The 16075-nt window shown below is 46.8% G+C and overlaps 1 protein-coding gene across 2 annotated transcripts in view; it reads left to right on the top strand.

The window, feature by feature from the left end:
* The window catches only part of LOC138510495 (uncharacterized), a 338379-nt gene that overhangs the window by 74092 nt on the left and 248212 nt on the right, over nucleotides 1-16075 (top strand). For both annotated transcript variants that reach the window (XM_069626188.1, XM_069626187.1), the window contains exon 3: nucleotides 6109-6210. In XM_069626188.1, coding sequence (XP_069482289.1) covers nucleotides 6109-6210 — 102 coding nt within the window. The remainder of the gene's footprint in view (nucleotides 1-6108; nucleotides 6211-16075) is intronic.

Genomic DNA, 16075 nt, shown 5'->3' with positions numbered 1-16075 from the left:
CGTACTGATGAGTAGGAATTCTGGGCCATTCTTCAAGGCACAGTCTACAGGCTCTAAGTTGGACCTGGCAATAAACGTGGCCTTTACTTTCAGGGCAACTTTAAAGGTAGGCTGGCATTCTGAGGGAGCAGTCCAAAGAGATTCTGCGGTCAACCCTATCAGCATGGATTTCACATGTCTCACCCACCCACCATTGGCCGCACCATCCAGTTTAAGGAAATCTCAGAGCGCATCTCTGTAAGGGAGCAAGCCTGGGGCGGCTCTGATTCTTACCCAATACAGCACTGGCTTTAGGGCAATCTGAGCGCTGCTTAAAGGCCATGTCTGCAGGTCCAGATGAATCAATGATGTTGGGGCATTTTTAGGTACTCTCTCTATTGACCTGGACTGTGGTCCCCGAGGGCGTTCAACCCACCAGCGCTTTGTGATCATACAAATGATATATAGAGCGCTATATAAATGCCAAATAACATAATATACCATAACATAACATAATAACAATTTCTTGAGAAAAGTATTCTGAATTATGGACAGACCTTTTGAGGGAGTGTAGCCCATATCTCAGCACCATATAATGCAGCCGGGAGGGCTTGTTTGTCAAACAATTCCATAGCCGGAGAGATTGCCCCACTACCATGACTCAAAAAAGGAGGAAATGCCCCCACTATACTTCGATAAGTTAACCTTAGCTTTCATCGGTTGATGAGCCCAACCTCCTACTTCATTAAATCTGATCCCCAGATTATCAAAATACCTAACTTGCTTGAATTTCTGACCTTCTATTTCAATTCTCAACGTATGGCACTTGGTAAATGGTGGCTTAAAAACATTACCTTCATTTTGGTAACATTTAATTCTAGCCCAAGATCCTTGTATCTCCCCAAGAAGAGATATATATCAAGTGCTATTTTAAGACCCTTGGTGTTGTTGCATGTATTGCCGCATCATCAGCAAAAAATAAAGGGTCCCATCTCGTATATGCAATTCTAGGCACATCCCATGCACCCTGTTCCAAGGCATCAACTATTTCCTATAGAGCAAGAACAGGAGTGGAGCCAGGACGTAGCCTTGGCACCCCCCCCTATTTACCTAAAACGTCTTAGTGTGTTCCTCTCCAGTCTCATAGCGAACTGACGCTGAAGTCTATTCTTTAGGACTTGCAACAGGGTTTCTCTGGGCACTGAATCGAACCCTGATTTCAGGTCGAGGAAGATAACTTATAGCTTTGATTTAAGCAACTTGGTGTACTTTTGAATAAGCAGGAATAACAGAAAACAATGATCAACATTTCCCCTACCCACTCTAAACCCCACCTGTGCATTGCTAATAATACCAGAGTCGTCCACCCACTCCTGTAGTCTGGTTTGTAAAACATTGCCAAAGGTCTTCCCAATGCAATCCAGCAGGAATATAGGGCAGTTTTTTTTCGGGCCGCTCCTTGCCTCCCTTCTTATATTCTGGGACTATTGTGGCTTTGGTCCAAGTACTAGGGATTTTTTTTTGCACAAATGACTGCATCATAAAGTCTAGTCAGTACCAGGATCCAAATGAATGGTTTGTCCTGGTAGAAGTCCAACGGTATTAAGTCAGGCCCTGCTGCTTTACCCAATTTCTGGGAGCGTAAAGCCTCCCCACCCCTTGTTGGAAATAACCAATGCCCCTTCGGTGGGAGAGGCCGGTGGCTCTTTGGTTCCATCCCCCTCTGTCGAAAAACCTCCATCTGTATATAAATTAGAAAAGTGGGCTCTCCAGGCAACGCCCGGTATATAACATTGCAGCGACCACTCACCACCAAGGGCACAGGGGGTAACCAATTTCCAAAACCTGGGCATATCTCTTTGAACCATTGCCTCAAACAAACCTTCCTATGAGCTTTTTTCATGTGCTCCTTTCTTTGCAGTTAGAAGCTGTTTGTACTTTAATCTTTGGGTGTGTAGCATGCCCTTATCTATGGGGCTAGGTGATCTAACATGGAGAACAATCTCTCTTTTTGCCACTGCACATTCCTCATCATACCAGGGATTCTTTTTCTCTAACCTCAATTTAACCTTCGTCCAGGAGGTAGTCAGGAATGGTATTAGAATCTTTGACAAGAGTTTCAAATTTCACAACAATTGCCCCATCACACAGGCTACCAGCACAGATAATACCCAAGCTGTCCACAATGTAGTGTGAGGATGTAGAACATGGAATGTGGAACATGGTAGGAAAGATGCAGGAGTGAGGGGCAGTTAAGAGTAGACCAGAGAAGAAGCCAGTGGGGTGTACATATGTTCTTAAATAAAGGAGAGGTTGATTACCTACCTGTCCCTGGATTATTTCACTGGCTCATAGGCCCCGTCACACGGATCAAGACATTTCTTGTATCATTACTCATGCTTATTCTACAGCAGCCCCTTCCTCTTTCTTTGATTCAACCTATTTGGCCCCTCTTGTCTTCATTTTTGGTTACTTTGTTCAATGTCTCATTTTCAGCTGATCATTTTCCTGCCATCTTTAAAAGGGCTAACGTGCTTCCCCCTTCTCAAAAAGCCAAGTCTTGATTCATCTGATTGGTCTAATCGTCATCCAATTTCTCATTTCACCTATTTGTCTAAAGTCTTAGAAAGGATTGTACATTTGCAAATGTTTTCTTATCTGAATACTCACTTCTTTCTCCCTTGCATTCTGGCTTTCGGCCCGGTTTCTCTATCGGCACTGCTCTTACTATTTTTGATCTAATTGCTCGATTCCTTTCAGGCCTTGCTAGATCTCCGTGCTGACTTTGTAGACTATTCTCTTCTACTTCAATCTCTGAGTCTCTTGAAAGCTCTGCTCTTGACTGGTTTTCTTCCTACCTCTTAGACCGTTTTATTTTACTGTATCCTGCAAAGGTCCCTCATGTTTGCTTTCTCCACTTCCCTGTGGGGTTCGGTAATAGTCACTTCTGTACATTTTGTACACTACTCCTTTAGCACTCTAATCAATCATGTTGGGTTTCAATCCCATTTTTATGCAGCCAATACTCTGTTTTTCTTTTCATTCCTTTATTGACTCTTTATACCTTCCTTTGGAGATTGCTATCATGTGGCCTCAGGCACCCAAAATGAAAAGGTTTTAGCTACAGGGAGTGACATAGGGCCTCAGGGGAACAAAATGCACCCATTTTCAGCTAGCAGATAGAATCACAGGGCCTCGGGTGACCCTAAAGTAACACCTTCTCACTAGCAGTGAGAGTCCCAACGCCTCAAGTCTATACTTGCGAAGGCAAAGGTGGACCTCACTGTAAACATTTGCAAGATTGTTTGCGCTGAGTGATGAAGAATTGGTCTGGCAGTGCTGCCTAGCAGGACGAACAACGTCTAGTGTATTGGCATCTGTGGGTTTTTTGAAGTCATTGCAACTGTAATCACAGTATAATATAACACCTGTTTCAAGTTCGTCTGGTACTCACCTTGCTCCTATTCATACTGGTTCTCTATGATCTTAGAAAGGATGGGAGAAAGTTGAAACAAATTAAATGTTTCTTATTAGAGACGAAGCTATGGAATTGATTTTCCTAGTTAAACTGTGATTTTAGTAGAATAATATGTTTTTTTTATCCTATGAAATTTGAATTGTGAATTGTAAAATTGTGTTAAGGAGTTTTCTTTTTTGATTTTTTTATGGAATGAATTTAGGTATGTTAAAGGTTAGATTTAACTTGTTTTTGTTTAACCATATAACAATAAATTAAAAATTAAAAAAGCAAGGCCTCAAGTGGCCAAAGTGTAATAATTACTACCTTACATCACGGGCCTCAGGCAAGTAAAATGCCAGGTTCCGAGGTAAGTAAAAGGGCAGGTTCTGAGGCAAGTAAAGGGCCAGGTTCGAGGCAAGTAAAAGGGCAGGTTCTGATGTTAGTATAATGGTTCTGAGCTAGAGGAGAAGCAGGGGGTTGGCGAGGGCAGTTTTAGGTAGTTCATGAACATGTGGACTGCCGCACAGTGTGTTGCTGCTGCTGTGTTGAACTTGATTCCGGGGTGGGGCCTACATGGTAGAATGAACAGAAGGAAAGGGTTATATTCCTTACTAGAACGTTACAGGTCCAAACTGACGTTGATGTTGTCGTTGCTGGCCTTTGCAAGTACACCGTGTACGGGAGGCCTTGTATTGGGGACTGTATCGGTGTCACGTGACAGCTGCAGCCTATGGGAGTGCTACGTACCCAACATGGCCATCTCCAGTGACGGGATCAGGAAGGTGCCTTTGAGGAGGGAGGCAAAGGGGCTACTTCTTGCTCCAAAGTGAAGCGTGGGATTCCCCGTGCTGCTGGTTGCCTCTCTACATATATACCAATGAAGTAAAGATATGAGTGCAGTGTGTTTATTTACTGGATGCTTTATAACAGTATTAAACTTCTTATCTTTCATATAGTTATCAAATGTGCTGCAATTCGGTAGTGTGGGTGGCGCGACCGTTCACCTCCGCTAGCGCTTGCACTTTTTTTGTGTGTTCTGGTCCACGCATCTGGAGTGTGTCCGGCTGGGCATTCTCTAACGCATGCCAACTAGACCCCTACATACCTCACTCGATGCACAAAATATTAAAACGTCTTAGTATTTATACTTCCTTGGCATCTTCTTGGTGTTCAAATAAGATTTTTAGAAGGGTAGCTGTGTACTTTGAGAGCTTTCTCGGTCCACGGGCGCCTCCCCAATGCTCTCGAAGAATGTCCATTGCAGTGTGTTGCAGTTAAATTCGCTCTCTTGACATACTCGCTCCTTTGTGAAGTTGGTGGTGACCTTCAGAAGTGTGAGTGTTCGTGTTGGGCCGCGACACCTGGTGACACTGTTCTCTTGTCTCGTCGAACTCTGCGGACTGACTCTTTGGTTCCTAGTTTCTTCTTGCTCTCTTCATCGGAGCCTGGCTGCCGTTTCCCCATTCAATACACACCTGTCATCTGCGTAGTTACAAAGTTGTCTTCCTTGTGGGTGACTCTCGTAAGGCTCCAATACTTGAAAGGATTCTCTTTATCTTTCCATGGCATTTTCATTCTCGCAATGCCCCTCTTATGTTGTGTGTGAAGTGCTCAGCCTGACTGGTGGATGGCGGGGTCGCCGAAGAGGGGCCGGTGCTGCCGCAAGCCAGTATGATGATGCTGAACAAGGAATACACCAGGGAGTTAGACACATTATTATCTTACCTTTATTAAGATTTATAAAATAAGACTTTGGGTTGGATGAATCCCCATAGGCAGCCCTTAAAAATATCCACTAACCACTGGGGAGTGCCATTTTCTCTTGGTGAATAAGAAATGGTGTACTGTGTGTACCTGGAAGTGGCTTTCTATGCTGGAAATACTTTCCCCAGAGAAGCAATAGGGCACCCCTTAATAAACTAGGGCCAATGATGGGATAACTCAAGCCAGGGTTCTAGTGCTGCTCCCTGCAGTTGGCATTGTTCCTCTATTTTATAATTCTATGTATATTGAATGAGGATTGCTTGTTCTGTTTTCAACGTTATCTATTATGAGGAATTCATGTCAACCAAACCTGACCTTTAAATTGATCTATTCTATTGATTAATATATTGTTTGTGGATAGTGCTTGTACTACAGTGTTTCAATTTCGCATCTCAGAAAAAACTGGTGTTACTGTTACCTTATTTAGTGGCACTTGTTTGATCAATTTTACGTGCATGAACCCACTGAGCTATGTTATTTTCTTTTGTAGTGCCTCTACGCTGCAGTAGGTCTTTTTTTCAGCCTAGTGCTAGTGTGGCCATTGTTTTCTCAAGGATCACCACTATACTGCTTTAATCAATTCTCATTTCTCTGGGTCTATCGTTGTAAAATGTACGCCAAGATTGCGCTACTTTCACTCCTGTGCCAATATAGTTTAATGTCTCATGTCTCATCACATTTGCACACATGGGATTTCTGGCTAATGGAATCAGAGCAAATATGCGAATTTTGCACACATCATCACGTGGCTAAGGATATAGTGTTTCTGGTTGCTACCAAATGAACTAAAGCCTAGTTCTGGTCTGCCATCTCACACTTTTCGTTCATGCAGACCCTCTTGGTGAGACAAGTCATTACACAAGGTGATGTAGATCTACTGCTAACCTCTTCTCTTTTAATAACAGGCCCGCTTATCGCCAACTCTGTTGTTTCACTGAGAACCAAAGACAAGGAAGATCATTGCCCCATGGACCATGAGGGAAGAGAAAGAAATGATCTCTCATCACGTAAGTAACACACAGAACAGTGGTAGCTGAGGTGGTTCTATATCAATTTAGCAGAAAAAAGCCAAAATGGCGCAAATTTCCCTGAAAAAAGAAACAACATTCTGGTCAGGAAAATAACAGAGGAAAAAAACAGGTCTGGGGGAGGTAGGAGGGGATAGGTACACACTGCATGGCTCTGGGAAGGAAGGCAAGCCATTTGTTAGAAACTAAGTCCTGACAAAATGAGTTCAGCCAGCCTGCCTATGGGGACATAAGACATCGTAGGTGAGATTTTACCAGGAGGGTATTTCATATATTCCCTACTTCTAATAGACAGTCTGGCTTACCCAGGTGTGTGTATGTGTGTGTGTCAGTCAGTCAGTGTCACGATCTTGGATATCCTGTGGGACTAGTCTTGAAGAAGACTGGGTAAGGGACGGAGGCAGAATATGCAACTACAGCAAGTTGTAGTACACTTAAAATATGTTAGGGATGGCAGGGCAAAGAAAGCAATTAACTAAGGTTTGAAATTCCTCCCGCTCTATGAAAGAGCTGCTCAGTACCGTGTACAATGTTGCTCATTTTGCATTTCTTTTTCATATTCTATTTAATATGTGACAAGTGCCCGGGACATGCAGGATAAACGCCTCCTTGGCTATCAACGCTAGAAATTGAGTCAGCAGTGGGGCAGAGGTTGTGCTGTGCATCTCTCCTCGAGATTCCACCCTGCCTGCCAACCACTCACCACGAGGGGAATTGGTAGATGCAGCAATACTTTGGACCAATTATCTTTATCATTTTTATTTTAATCCTCCATACTACTACACCCTCCTGATCACTACTACTCCTTCCCCGCACTACTACTCCATCCCTGCACCACTGCTCCATCCCTGCACCACTACTCCCTCTTCCGTACTACTGTTACCTCCTCTGCACTACTACTTCCACAATACTTCTCCCTCCTCTTCACTACTCAAACACCCCCTTTCAATCCACTTCCCAACCACTCCTTAGCCTCATCTCCCTAACCACACCCGCCACACAACCACGCAAACTCACATAGTACTACAGTACTACCACTTTCTCTCAGCCAATAACTCACCTTTTCCAATAATCGCTTCCATATTCCCTGCGCCTTCCTCCCTCCTGCTTGTCTCTTGGTCACCCTCCACCTCTGACACCTCGCCTGAAAAACTCACACTTCTACTGCTTTCATAAATTCCCCCCTCCCTCCTGGGATTGGTCCGCGTTCCCTGGCTAATCTAGCCCCACCTGGGGCATGTGGAAATAACGAAAAGCCATAAATATTGGGCTAAACCCTGTCCACTTTTTTCCACAAGGGTCCACTATGAGCCATCCCTGCCGGCCCGGGAAGGCAAGTGTTTGTGCTTGTATTTCAATGCTGTGTTCCGGGTGAAGGGAGGGTGGTGTCCCCCATTTGTCCCTGGTGGTTTAGGGAGTCTTTAAGCCCCTGTGTTTACTTGCCAGTGGTCTCTGCCCACTCGGCACAGTCCCTCTGCCTGCCATGTATAAACGCAGAGTGTTGCTCGGTCTTTCTCTGCTGCGGTTCACTGGAGCTTGCAGCGGTTTGCCGGGGTGTTGTAGCCTCTTTCTCTCTGCTCTGTTGATATGTTTTTCAGGTGTCCTCTCGGCAGGGCTCAGGATCAAGATTCATCTTCTGATGCTTTGGTGTGACTGCATGTTGGGACCAGGTGTCTCTAAAAGGAAAGAGAAACACTGGGAAGCATCTTGCAATGGGGGTACCAGAGCTACAGGTATACTGCACAGAAGAGTGCTGGCACTGGGAAAGGGGGGGGGCAGGCATTTGGGCCCTTTCAACTGCCACCATCCACCTCAGGGCTATTAATGGCTCTGGATTTCTCCCCGGTAGGCATCCCACTCTCGGCTGAGAGGGGTTCCCATCCCCTGTTTACAAGGCCAGGTTATTGGCCTTGTCACAACTGCTCATGATGAACGCCTGCTGCTAACAAATATACTGTGTGTGCCATTTGTGAGAAACCCGAAGGTGTCTCACTTACTAGTCCCCACAGATCTGCCATCCAGGTGGCCAGGACACGGCCATCGCTATTGGATCCAGTTCCTGGGAGTGGACCAGTGCGGGAGGATCACCTGGATGGGGGGTCTCGGGGAGTGGAAGTGGGACACCGACGGGTGAGAAGCGGTATCCCCTTCTTTACAATCCCTTTCCCCTGACATACTCCATAGGATACTAACCTCCCCCTTCTTAACACAAACACTTTCTCACAGACTGATTACCCTGAAAGACAACGCACTAATACCAGAGCCGGACATGTCCCAACTCAAGGGTCCGGCAGAGTCGGGCAATTGCCACTAATTGCCCACACCTGACTGCCCTTTCCCTTCCCCATAGGGATAAAAGGCAGAGCACGAGAGCACACTCTGAGCAAGGTGGAATGTACGAGGAAGCAGTGATTCCAGGACGGCAGTTCAAACGGAGGAGAAAGGCAGCGCAACCTGAAAGGACGTCAAGGAGGGAATTGCCCTTGACCTTTTCAACCCAGACCCGCAAAACCTCTAAACAAAGAAACATAAGACTGGGAATCGCAGCTGGCGAATGGTGTGACAGCGGTCAGCGGCACATGGGACCCTCCCGCACAAAAAATGTGCCCTTGAAAAAGCATGGGAAATTGAACCCTCCTTTTACCTTTGCCCTACTCCCTTCCACCCCTCAACCCAACTCCCTATAAGGTATATTTATTTTGAAAGATAAACATAAACAATCTGCCTTAAGTCTTCAATCTCTGTGTTTGGTCAGCTCACTGATCTCTCTCCAGCTTGCTGCACAAGTAGGTTCAGTGTTCAGTAACCGGGTGTTTGGTGACTCCTCCCTTTTGCAGGCAGTGATTGTCTTAACTTCCTGCACAGAAAGACAGTCGCACAATACTGTGTGACCCCACACTCTGGCCTGCGAGTACCTGTGCCCACTGCTGGGAACATGAGGGCAGAGGAGTAGACTGCTGCAGCTCACATGTCTTTTTTGGGCTGGGAGTTGTTTGTGCGTCTGTGGGTACAGGATCAGGTACCCCTCGTTATTTATTTTGTAATGCATTATATGTCATACGTGGCCCCAGAACATGCAGGCAAGATGGCAGAAAAATGAATAAATGGTTTGAGGATGGAACATGTTTTGGGGATAGCCAACCATTCAACTTCTTTGAGGAGAATTAGATACGAGATTTTCAGATGTTCATGTCCGAGAGACATCAGGAGTGAGTTCCACAGTTTTCCACCAATGTATGGAAAGGCTTTGCCTCCTTTATTTTTCTTTTAGATTTTTCAGTTACAGGAGATTAGCATTAGAAGTGAATACATTCCTGATGGTTGTGTGATGAGTAAGAATGGAGATCTGTTTCAGGCCAGTGAGTTCTTGGGTTGGAGTATCACAAACTCAAATGACCCTCGACAGGAAAGAGGATGTGTGGTTGTCATCAACTGTGGCAGACTCAGTGACCGCCTCATGCAGCGTGATAGTGCATCTTCTCTATTGTGGCTCTCTCCCAGTCTAAACGTTATGACTAAATCATAAGCAGCAAAAAACAAGTACCATCTGGACACACAAGGATTGGTGCAGCATGCAAAACTCAAGACCAAAAGGCTTTTGTGGTCAGAGTATACCATGACACAATGTCTGGCCCCTATTCGGTGGTGCCTCTATTCAGTGAGGACAACCTTCATCGTTAGCAAATCTCTCTCTTGTGTGATGAATCCTACGGACCCCTCACTAAACCCATGCCTAAAGTCTCTTCCCAGGTAGACAGGGAAAGGCAGACGCTTTCTGAGCCTGACCTTGGGGGAGGTGTTCTGCAGGAGGATCACGTGGGAGGAGAAAGGGCCCAGGGGAATAAGAGGACTCTGTGGGGTGAGATGCAGTATTTGTCTTACTCTAGGGAGGATATCTGCTCAATGCCAAAGTATGTAATGGTTTGTTGTAATAGCCATCTTTTTTTTCCACAAGCTAAACCTATAAATATGGCTGAAGACAATCCCAAATGCCTAGGCATCTGGAGAAATACCCCCTAACTCCCAAAGGTACTGGGAAAGGAAATCTGTGAATAATAATGGCTTATCCTCTAAAGAACTGCATTTCTCTTTTCAATCAAGTCTGGTGACTAATCCTTATGATATTTCTTTAAAGAATATTATGAGGAACAGACATGAGTTTAAAATGAAAATCAAACTAGAAATATTAACTCTGTCATTAGGGACTTCAAGTCCCATAATTTCCTAAGTACTGGGACGGAAAAGAGGGCTAAAACGGTACAATGCTGCAGGAGCGGTCAGATTGTTAACAGAAATTACCCACATCTAAGGGAGACCGAGAGGCTTAAAAGGCCCCTTCAGGCGCAGGACATAGAGAATCAGGGGAAGCAGGAGATTTAGGAGAAGCAGGGGAAGCAGAACGAGCAGGGAAAGCAGTGCAATCCGTGTATGCAGCCGACACAGACGCTGGAGGGGGAAAAGACGCTGGCACCACTGTGAAGCTGAAAACAGTAGCCGGTCCTGAGAGGATCTGTGCCCCCAGAAGTCTTAAGTGCAGAGGTTTCGCTGAGGGAAGCGTGAAAGAAGTAAGCTTTGTCGTTCCTTCTCCTGACCTATGGACTCCCCATATGGTTTCTGTGCTCTCCCCTTTCCCTTCGTCACCCATGCATGGTGGAACCAAATGGGAAGTGCTCTTGGCACACTTCACATCATCCAGGTGCATCATCAATGTCTATCGGAATGGCACTATCATGGCCCAGGGCTCTCAGCCCAAACTCCTCCTTCTTGACAGGCAGGCTCCGTCTCTCTTCAACTTCCTCCCTTCTCTTGTCACTCCTCTGTCTTCCAACCTTCCTCCTCCCCGCCCCCCTCTGGCGATTGTACCCCGCCCCTGTACCCCTCCTCAGAAAACCTTTAAAGGGGACAAAAGCTTCACTTAGCTGCCCTTGATTCTCGCTCTGCTGTCAAACACTCTTCTGACATCTGTCATCTCCTTGAAGACTTTGACCTTGACGTCCTCACACTCACCGAGATGTGGTTCAATGCCAGCTCTGTCACTGCTTTTGACTCTTTTCTTCCTGAGGGCTACAAGATCCTCTCCAAGCCCAGGCCTAACTGGTCTGGAGTCGGCGTGGCTCTTATCTTCCCTGAATGAATCCCTGCTTCTATCACACTGATTAACCCTACTCTTTCTTTGAATGTATTGTCTGAAGCGTTGCATCTCCCCATCCCTATCGATCACTCTCGCTACCATCTACAGGACCCCGGGCCGGTCTCCCTTTTCCTATCAGAGTGGGCCGACCTCACCTCTTCTTTCCTGACCTCTACCTCTAAGCTTCTCCTACTCAGAGACTTTAAAATTCACCTTGATTACCCTGATGCTGCCCTTCCCTTCTGCAACCTTTGTGGCTCTTTCTCCCTCACCATTCTTCCTTCCGGTCCGACCCACTCTGCTGGACACACTCTGGATGCACTAATCTCAGCTAAACTCTCTCTCTAACCCTCTCAGTACACCTGTCTCTTTGTCTGATCATTCTCTCCTGTCCTCTCACCTGGAGCTCCTGGGCATCCTGGCTAAGCCTCTGCCTACACTGCCAGCCTCCTTCTTCGTCATCTGACCTACGAAGTGAGTGTCAGTAGCTGCCTTTGCCGCCTCTTTTATCCCTCCCCTACTCCTGCTCTCGACTCCCATTCTGATTCACCCCTTGCTAACCTTCACCTTTCCATCTCCAAAACCCTTGACATCCTTGCCCCTGCCATGAGGATTGGATTAAAGCCTGCGTCCAAATGGAACAATTGGTATGATTCCAACCTAGCCTCGCTGAAAAGCAAGCGTAGAGTTGCGGAATGGAAATGGCTTGCCTCGCACATCTTCTTACAAACTGGCTTGCCGCCTTTTCCAAAGGCATTACAGGCACTCCATCCGGTCCAAGAAGCGGGCCTATATCCAAGCCTGCATCTTGGGGGCCACCAACAACATGCCTGAACTTTTCAAAATATGTAAGGAACTTGCTAATCCTACTGCAGTCTCTACTTCTCCTCTTCCTTCCCTGGCCCTCTGCACAACCTTGGCCTCCCACTTCACAACCAAAACTCAAGAAATCCTGTCCTCACTCTTCTCTTCACTCCATTTTCCACCTGCTCTCTGTCCTCCCTTGGCCCCTCTATCCCCTGCCCTCCTTCTCTCCCATTGCACCATATGAGGTTACCAAGACGGTTCGCTCTATGAAAGTCTCCTCCAAACAAGTGCTTCCCTCCTCCTCCAGAACTATCAAGGACAACATTTCCACCCTCGCTCCCTCTAAGGCTGAGTTCTGCAACTACTCTTTTGCCACTGGCTCCTTCCCACAACCTCTCGAGCACTAAAATTCATCTGCGGACCCTTCCTGCCTGGCTAACTACTGCCCTATTTCCATTACTCCCTTCTTGGGCAAACTATTGGAGAAGTTGGCCATCTCCCAACTTAACCACCAAACTGAAGCTGTTGGGTGCCTCCATGACCTCCGGTCTGAATTCAGAGCAGCCAGAGTCACGGAAACTGCTCTCCAGAACACCTGTCACAACTTGCTCTCTAATCTCGACTCCTCCTCTCCTTCTGTTCTCATCCTCCTGGATCTGTCCTCTGCCTTCAACACTGTCAATCATGTCACCCTCTTAAATCGCATCTGTGACACCCTGGGCATCACGGCCTGTTCACTTGCTTGGTTGACCTCCTTCCTTTCGAATAGGCCCTCCCAGCTTCAAATGGGCCCTTTTCTTTCCTCTGCTTCACTCTCTACCTGCAGCGTTCCACGAGGCTCAATCCTCTCGCTGTGGCTTTTTAACATTTACCTTGCCCCTCTTGCTCAACTTGATCTCCACCTTCTCTCCTCATTTCCAGTGTTATGCGGATGCCACACAGCTTTCCTTGAAGCTGCCCTCCTCCACCTCCTCTCCTTCTTCTCTCATTCCAGATTGCCTGACTGCTATTCAGGCATGGTGCACTGCCAATGATCGACTGAGATCCTTCTCATTGGAACTCCAGCCCCTTCATTCCCTCCTAATCTCTGGCCCCCTCCCCTCACCCTCTTGTGAGGCAGAAAACCTGGGAGTCATCTCTCTCACTCTCCCTCTCATTCTCACTTCTTCTCCTTCTCACATCACAGACCTTGCCAAGAGGGCCCACTTTCAGCTCTCCTTCCTCAGAGGCATTCTCCTTTTCCTCACCTTCCCCAGAAACTCAATGTCTCCACAGCTCTGGTTCTTTCCAGGCAGGACTACTGCAACAGCCTCTTCCTCAGTCTGCCTCTTTCTTCCCTCCGCCCTCTCCAACTAATCCAGAATAGGACTGCGAGACTTATGCTTTGCCTCAAGCCCAGGGAATGCATCTCTCCAGCTCTAAAATCTCTCCACTGGCTCCCGGTGGCTGCAAGGATCAAATGCATGACCCTCTGCATCATCCACAAGATTTCCTATGGCCTGGGACCACGCTACATCCAATTTTCCCTCCCTAAATACCTTCCCTGCTAGAGTCCTTTGGTCCTCCAGCTCTAACTGTCTGCAGGTTAAACAAAGCAGAGAGGGGGGTGGGGGTAGATCTCTTTCCTCAGCAGGAGCCCCCCTCTGGAACGGCCTCCCTGCCCCTCTGAGACTTGAGCCAGATTTCCTTAAATTCCATAAACTCCTCAAGACTTTCCTCTTCTCCTCCTCCTTTGCTCTCTCCCTCCCCTGCTAATGTCCCCCCACTGCATTGCCTGGCTGCCTGGTCCCTTCTGAGTCCTGCAGGGGCCAGGTCATCCTCCTACCAGTCTTCCGCAGTACCCCACTACCAGCCCCTGCCTTCGGGCACATCTCCCTGACCAGCCTATTGAGTCTGGTCCCCCCTGTTCCCCGCACTTTACCCTTAGCCCTGCCTCCCTGCGCACCTGCCCTCCATTTGCTCCCTGCCTCAACCCTGGAGCCTCCTCTCCCCCATGCACTTATTTACTGTGCTTGCACGATTTGAATGTCCCAAGGCCTAGTAGGACAGATTCTTGTTGCTTTATCCTCCCCTGTCCCCCAACCCCTTTTTTTGATTTGTGGCACCCGGAAACACTTACTGCTGTAGAAGCACCATAAAATGGGCAATAAATAAATACATAAATAAAATGAGCTTTCCCTCTGGAGACCTGTTTTGCGGAGGCTGTGTGGCGGAAAGAAAAAGCGAGGGAAGCTTTCCAAGGAGGCTGACTCTGGTGCCTCCGGAGCAAAGGAAGCTCCTGTTCCAGGTGGCGGGGGTGATGGCGGACCATGAGAAGTAGTTTGCTGGGTCGCGAGGAGCCACAGAAGCAGAAATCCTGCAAACAACGAGGGGATCGGATGCGAACACCTTACCCGGTGAGTTCACAAGCTGGTAGTGACCCTGGAGCGCTCCGAGACGGCTCACGTGCTCAAGGCAGGCATTTACTAAGTAAGCAGCACTTGCGTATAAGTGAAAGTGACATTAAGAGAGATTTTGAATTCCAAACTATTAGAAAGCAGCAAAAGCCATATTCGACAGAACCAAATGACTGTAACTTTAAGCGCCAATTTGTGGAGAACCCAGCAACCTGATGGGGCAATATTCTTAAAAACCAATGGACACTACCATTCCCCAAGCCAAGAGAGCCGAACATCAAGGCAATTCAAAGCCAACCGATATTGCCAAAGGCAAAAGGGGACTAATGAAAGGTCCATGAGTTGTGAAACACGTTGCCCACATTTTGTAAAGCATATATCAAAAGCTGGTATAAACCTACATTGTCAAGGGAGAAGCATAATAAGACCCTATACTTGTCAGTATTTGGTTACTTAAGCAGTGGGTAAACGAGATTGGCTAATATGCTGCCCTTCAGAAAAAGGTTATTCAGAAGGAGAGGAGCATCATTTGCATAGGAGTATTACAGAGCATCAATGTCAATCTTGTTTCCCTGAAGCGCTGTTGAACGTTTAGCAGCTGCTCAGTGATAAACATTGTGAAGCTGTTGTAAAACTCTTGTCAGTTGCTCTTAACCAGAAAAGCACCTTCTGGTGTGAAACGCTGTTCGTGCAGGGGAGTATACCCGGATGGCAAACCTTTGGAGTAGTAGGCCTGGCATGGAAGTAAAGCAGGTAGAAGTTGACGAAGTGCTATAAAGTGGTGCTGAAAAAGAAAATTAAAGGAATAGTGCGCTCAAAAATATTATTGTCCCAAAAGATGGGAAATAATCCAAAACATGCATTAAACATAATTTTAATGGAAGTTCCTATGTAAACGTTTGAGCAAATGAGGCTCAAAGCGTTTACATGCTAGCATCCATTTTGCCATTTCAGGCAGCCTGCTCAGCTCATGTTAAGGTCTGACCTGGCGGAACTAAACAAGCAGCAAAAGACCCCTTCTGGGAGCTTTTGCTTACTGCAGCCAGAGCAGAGCTGCATGAGCTGAGGAGGCTGCCTTCACTTTCATTTTACGTTTTTGGTGCTCCCCAAGCCAAGGGAAGCACAGAAAACGTAAAATGAAAGTGAAAAAAGCAAAGGGACAGCAATTATAGATACAACGTTGTTGTATTTGTGATTGCCGTGGTCGGAGAACCACGGCAATCACAAATACAACAACGTTGTATTTATGACTGTGCCGGCTTTCGCTTTGAGTCTCCTGCGCTACCCCCGGGTCGGGGGAACCCAGGAGACTCAAAGTGAAAGCCGCCGCAGTCAGAAATACAACGTTGTTGTATTGGTAAATACCGCGGCAGAAGGTATAGTGAGGCCTGGGTGGTTGGAATATCCGTGACTAGGATCCACCTAGAAGATCCCAGAGGGCATAAATCAGGTAAGGGGTTACCTTTAGGCCCTTACAACTAGCCAGCCAGATTCTAGATACCAAGGTTTA

Source organism: Ambystoma mexicanum, chromosome 6p, assembly GCF_040938575.1.
Source record: "Ambystoma mexicanum isolate Mex_15411 chromosome 6p, UKY_AmexF1_1, whole genome shotgun sequence".
Classification (NCBI taxonomy): domain Eukaryota; kingdom Metazoa; phylum Chordata; class Amphibia; order Caudata; family Ambystomatidae; genus Ambystoma; species Ambystoma mexicanum.
This window is presented reverse-complemented; position numbering and strand designations above follow the sequence as displayed.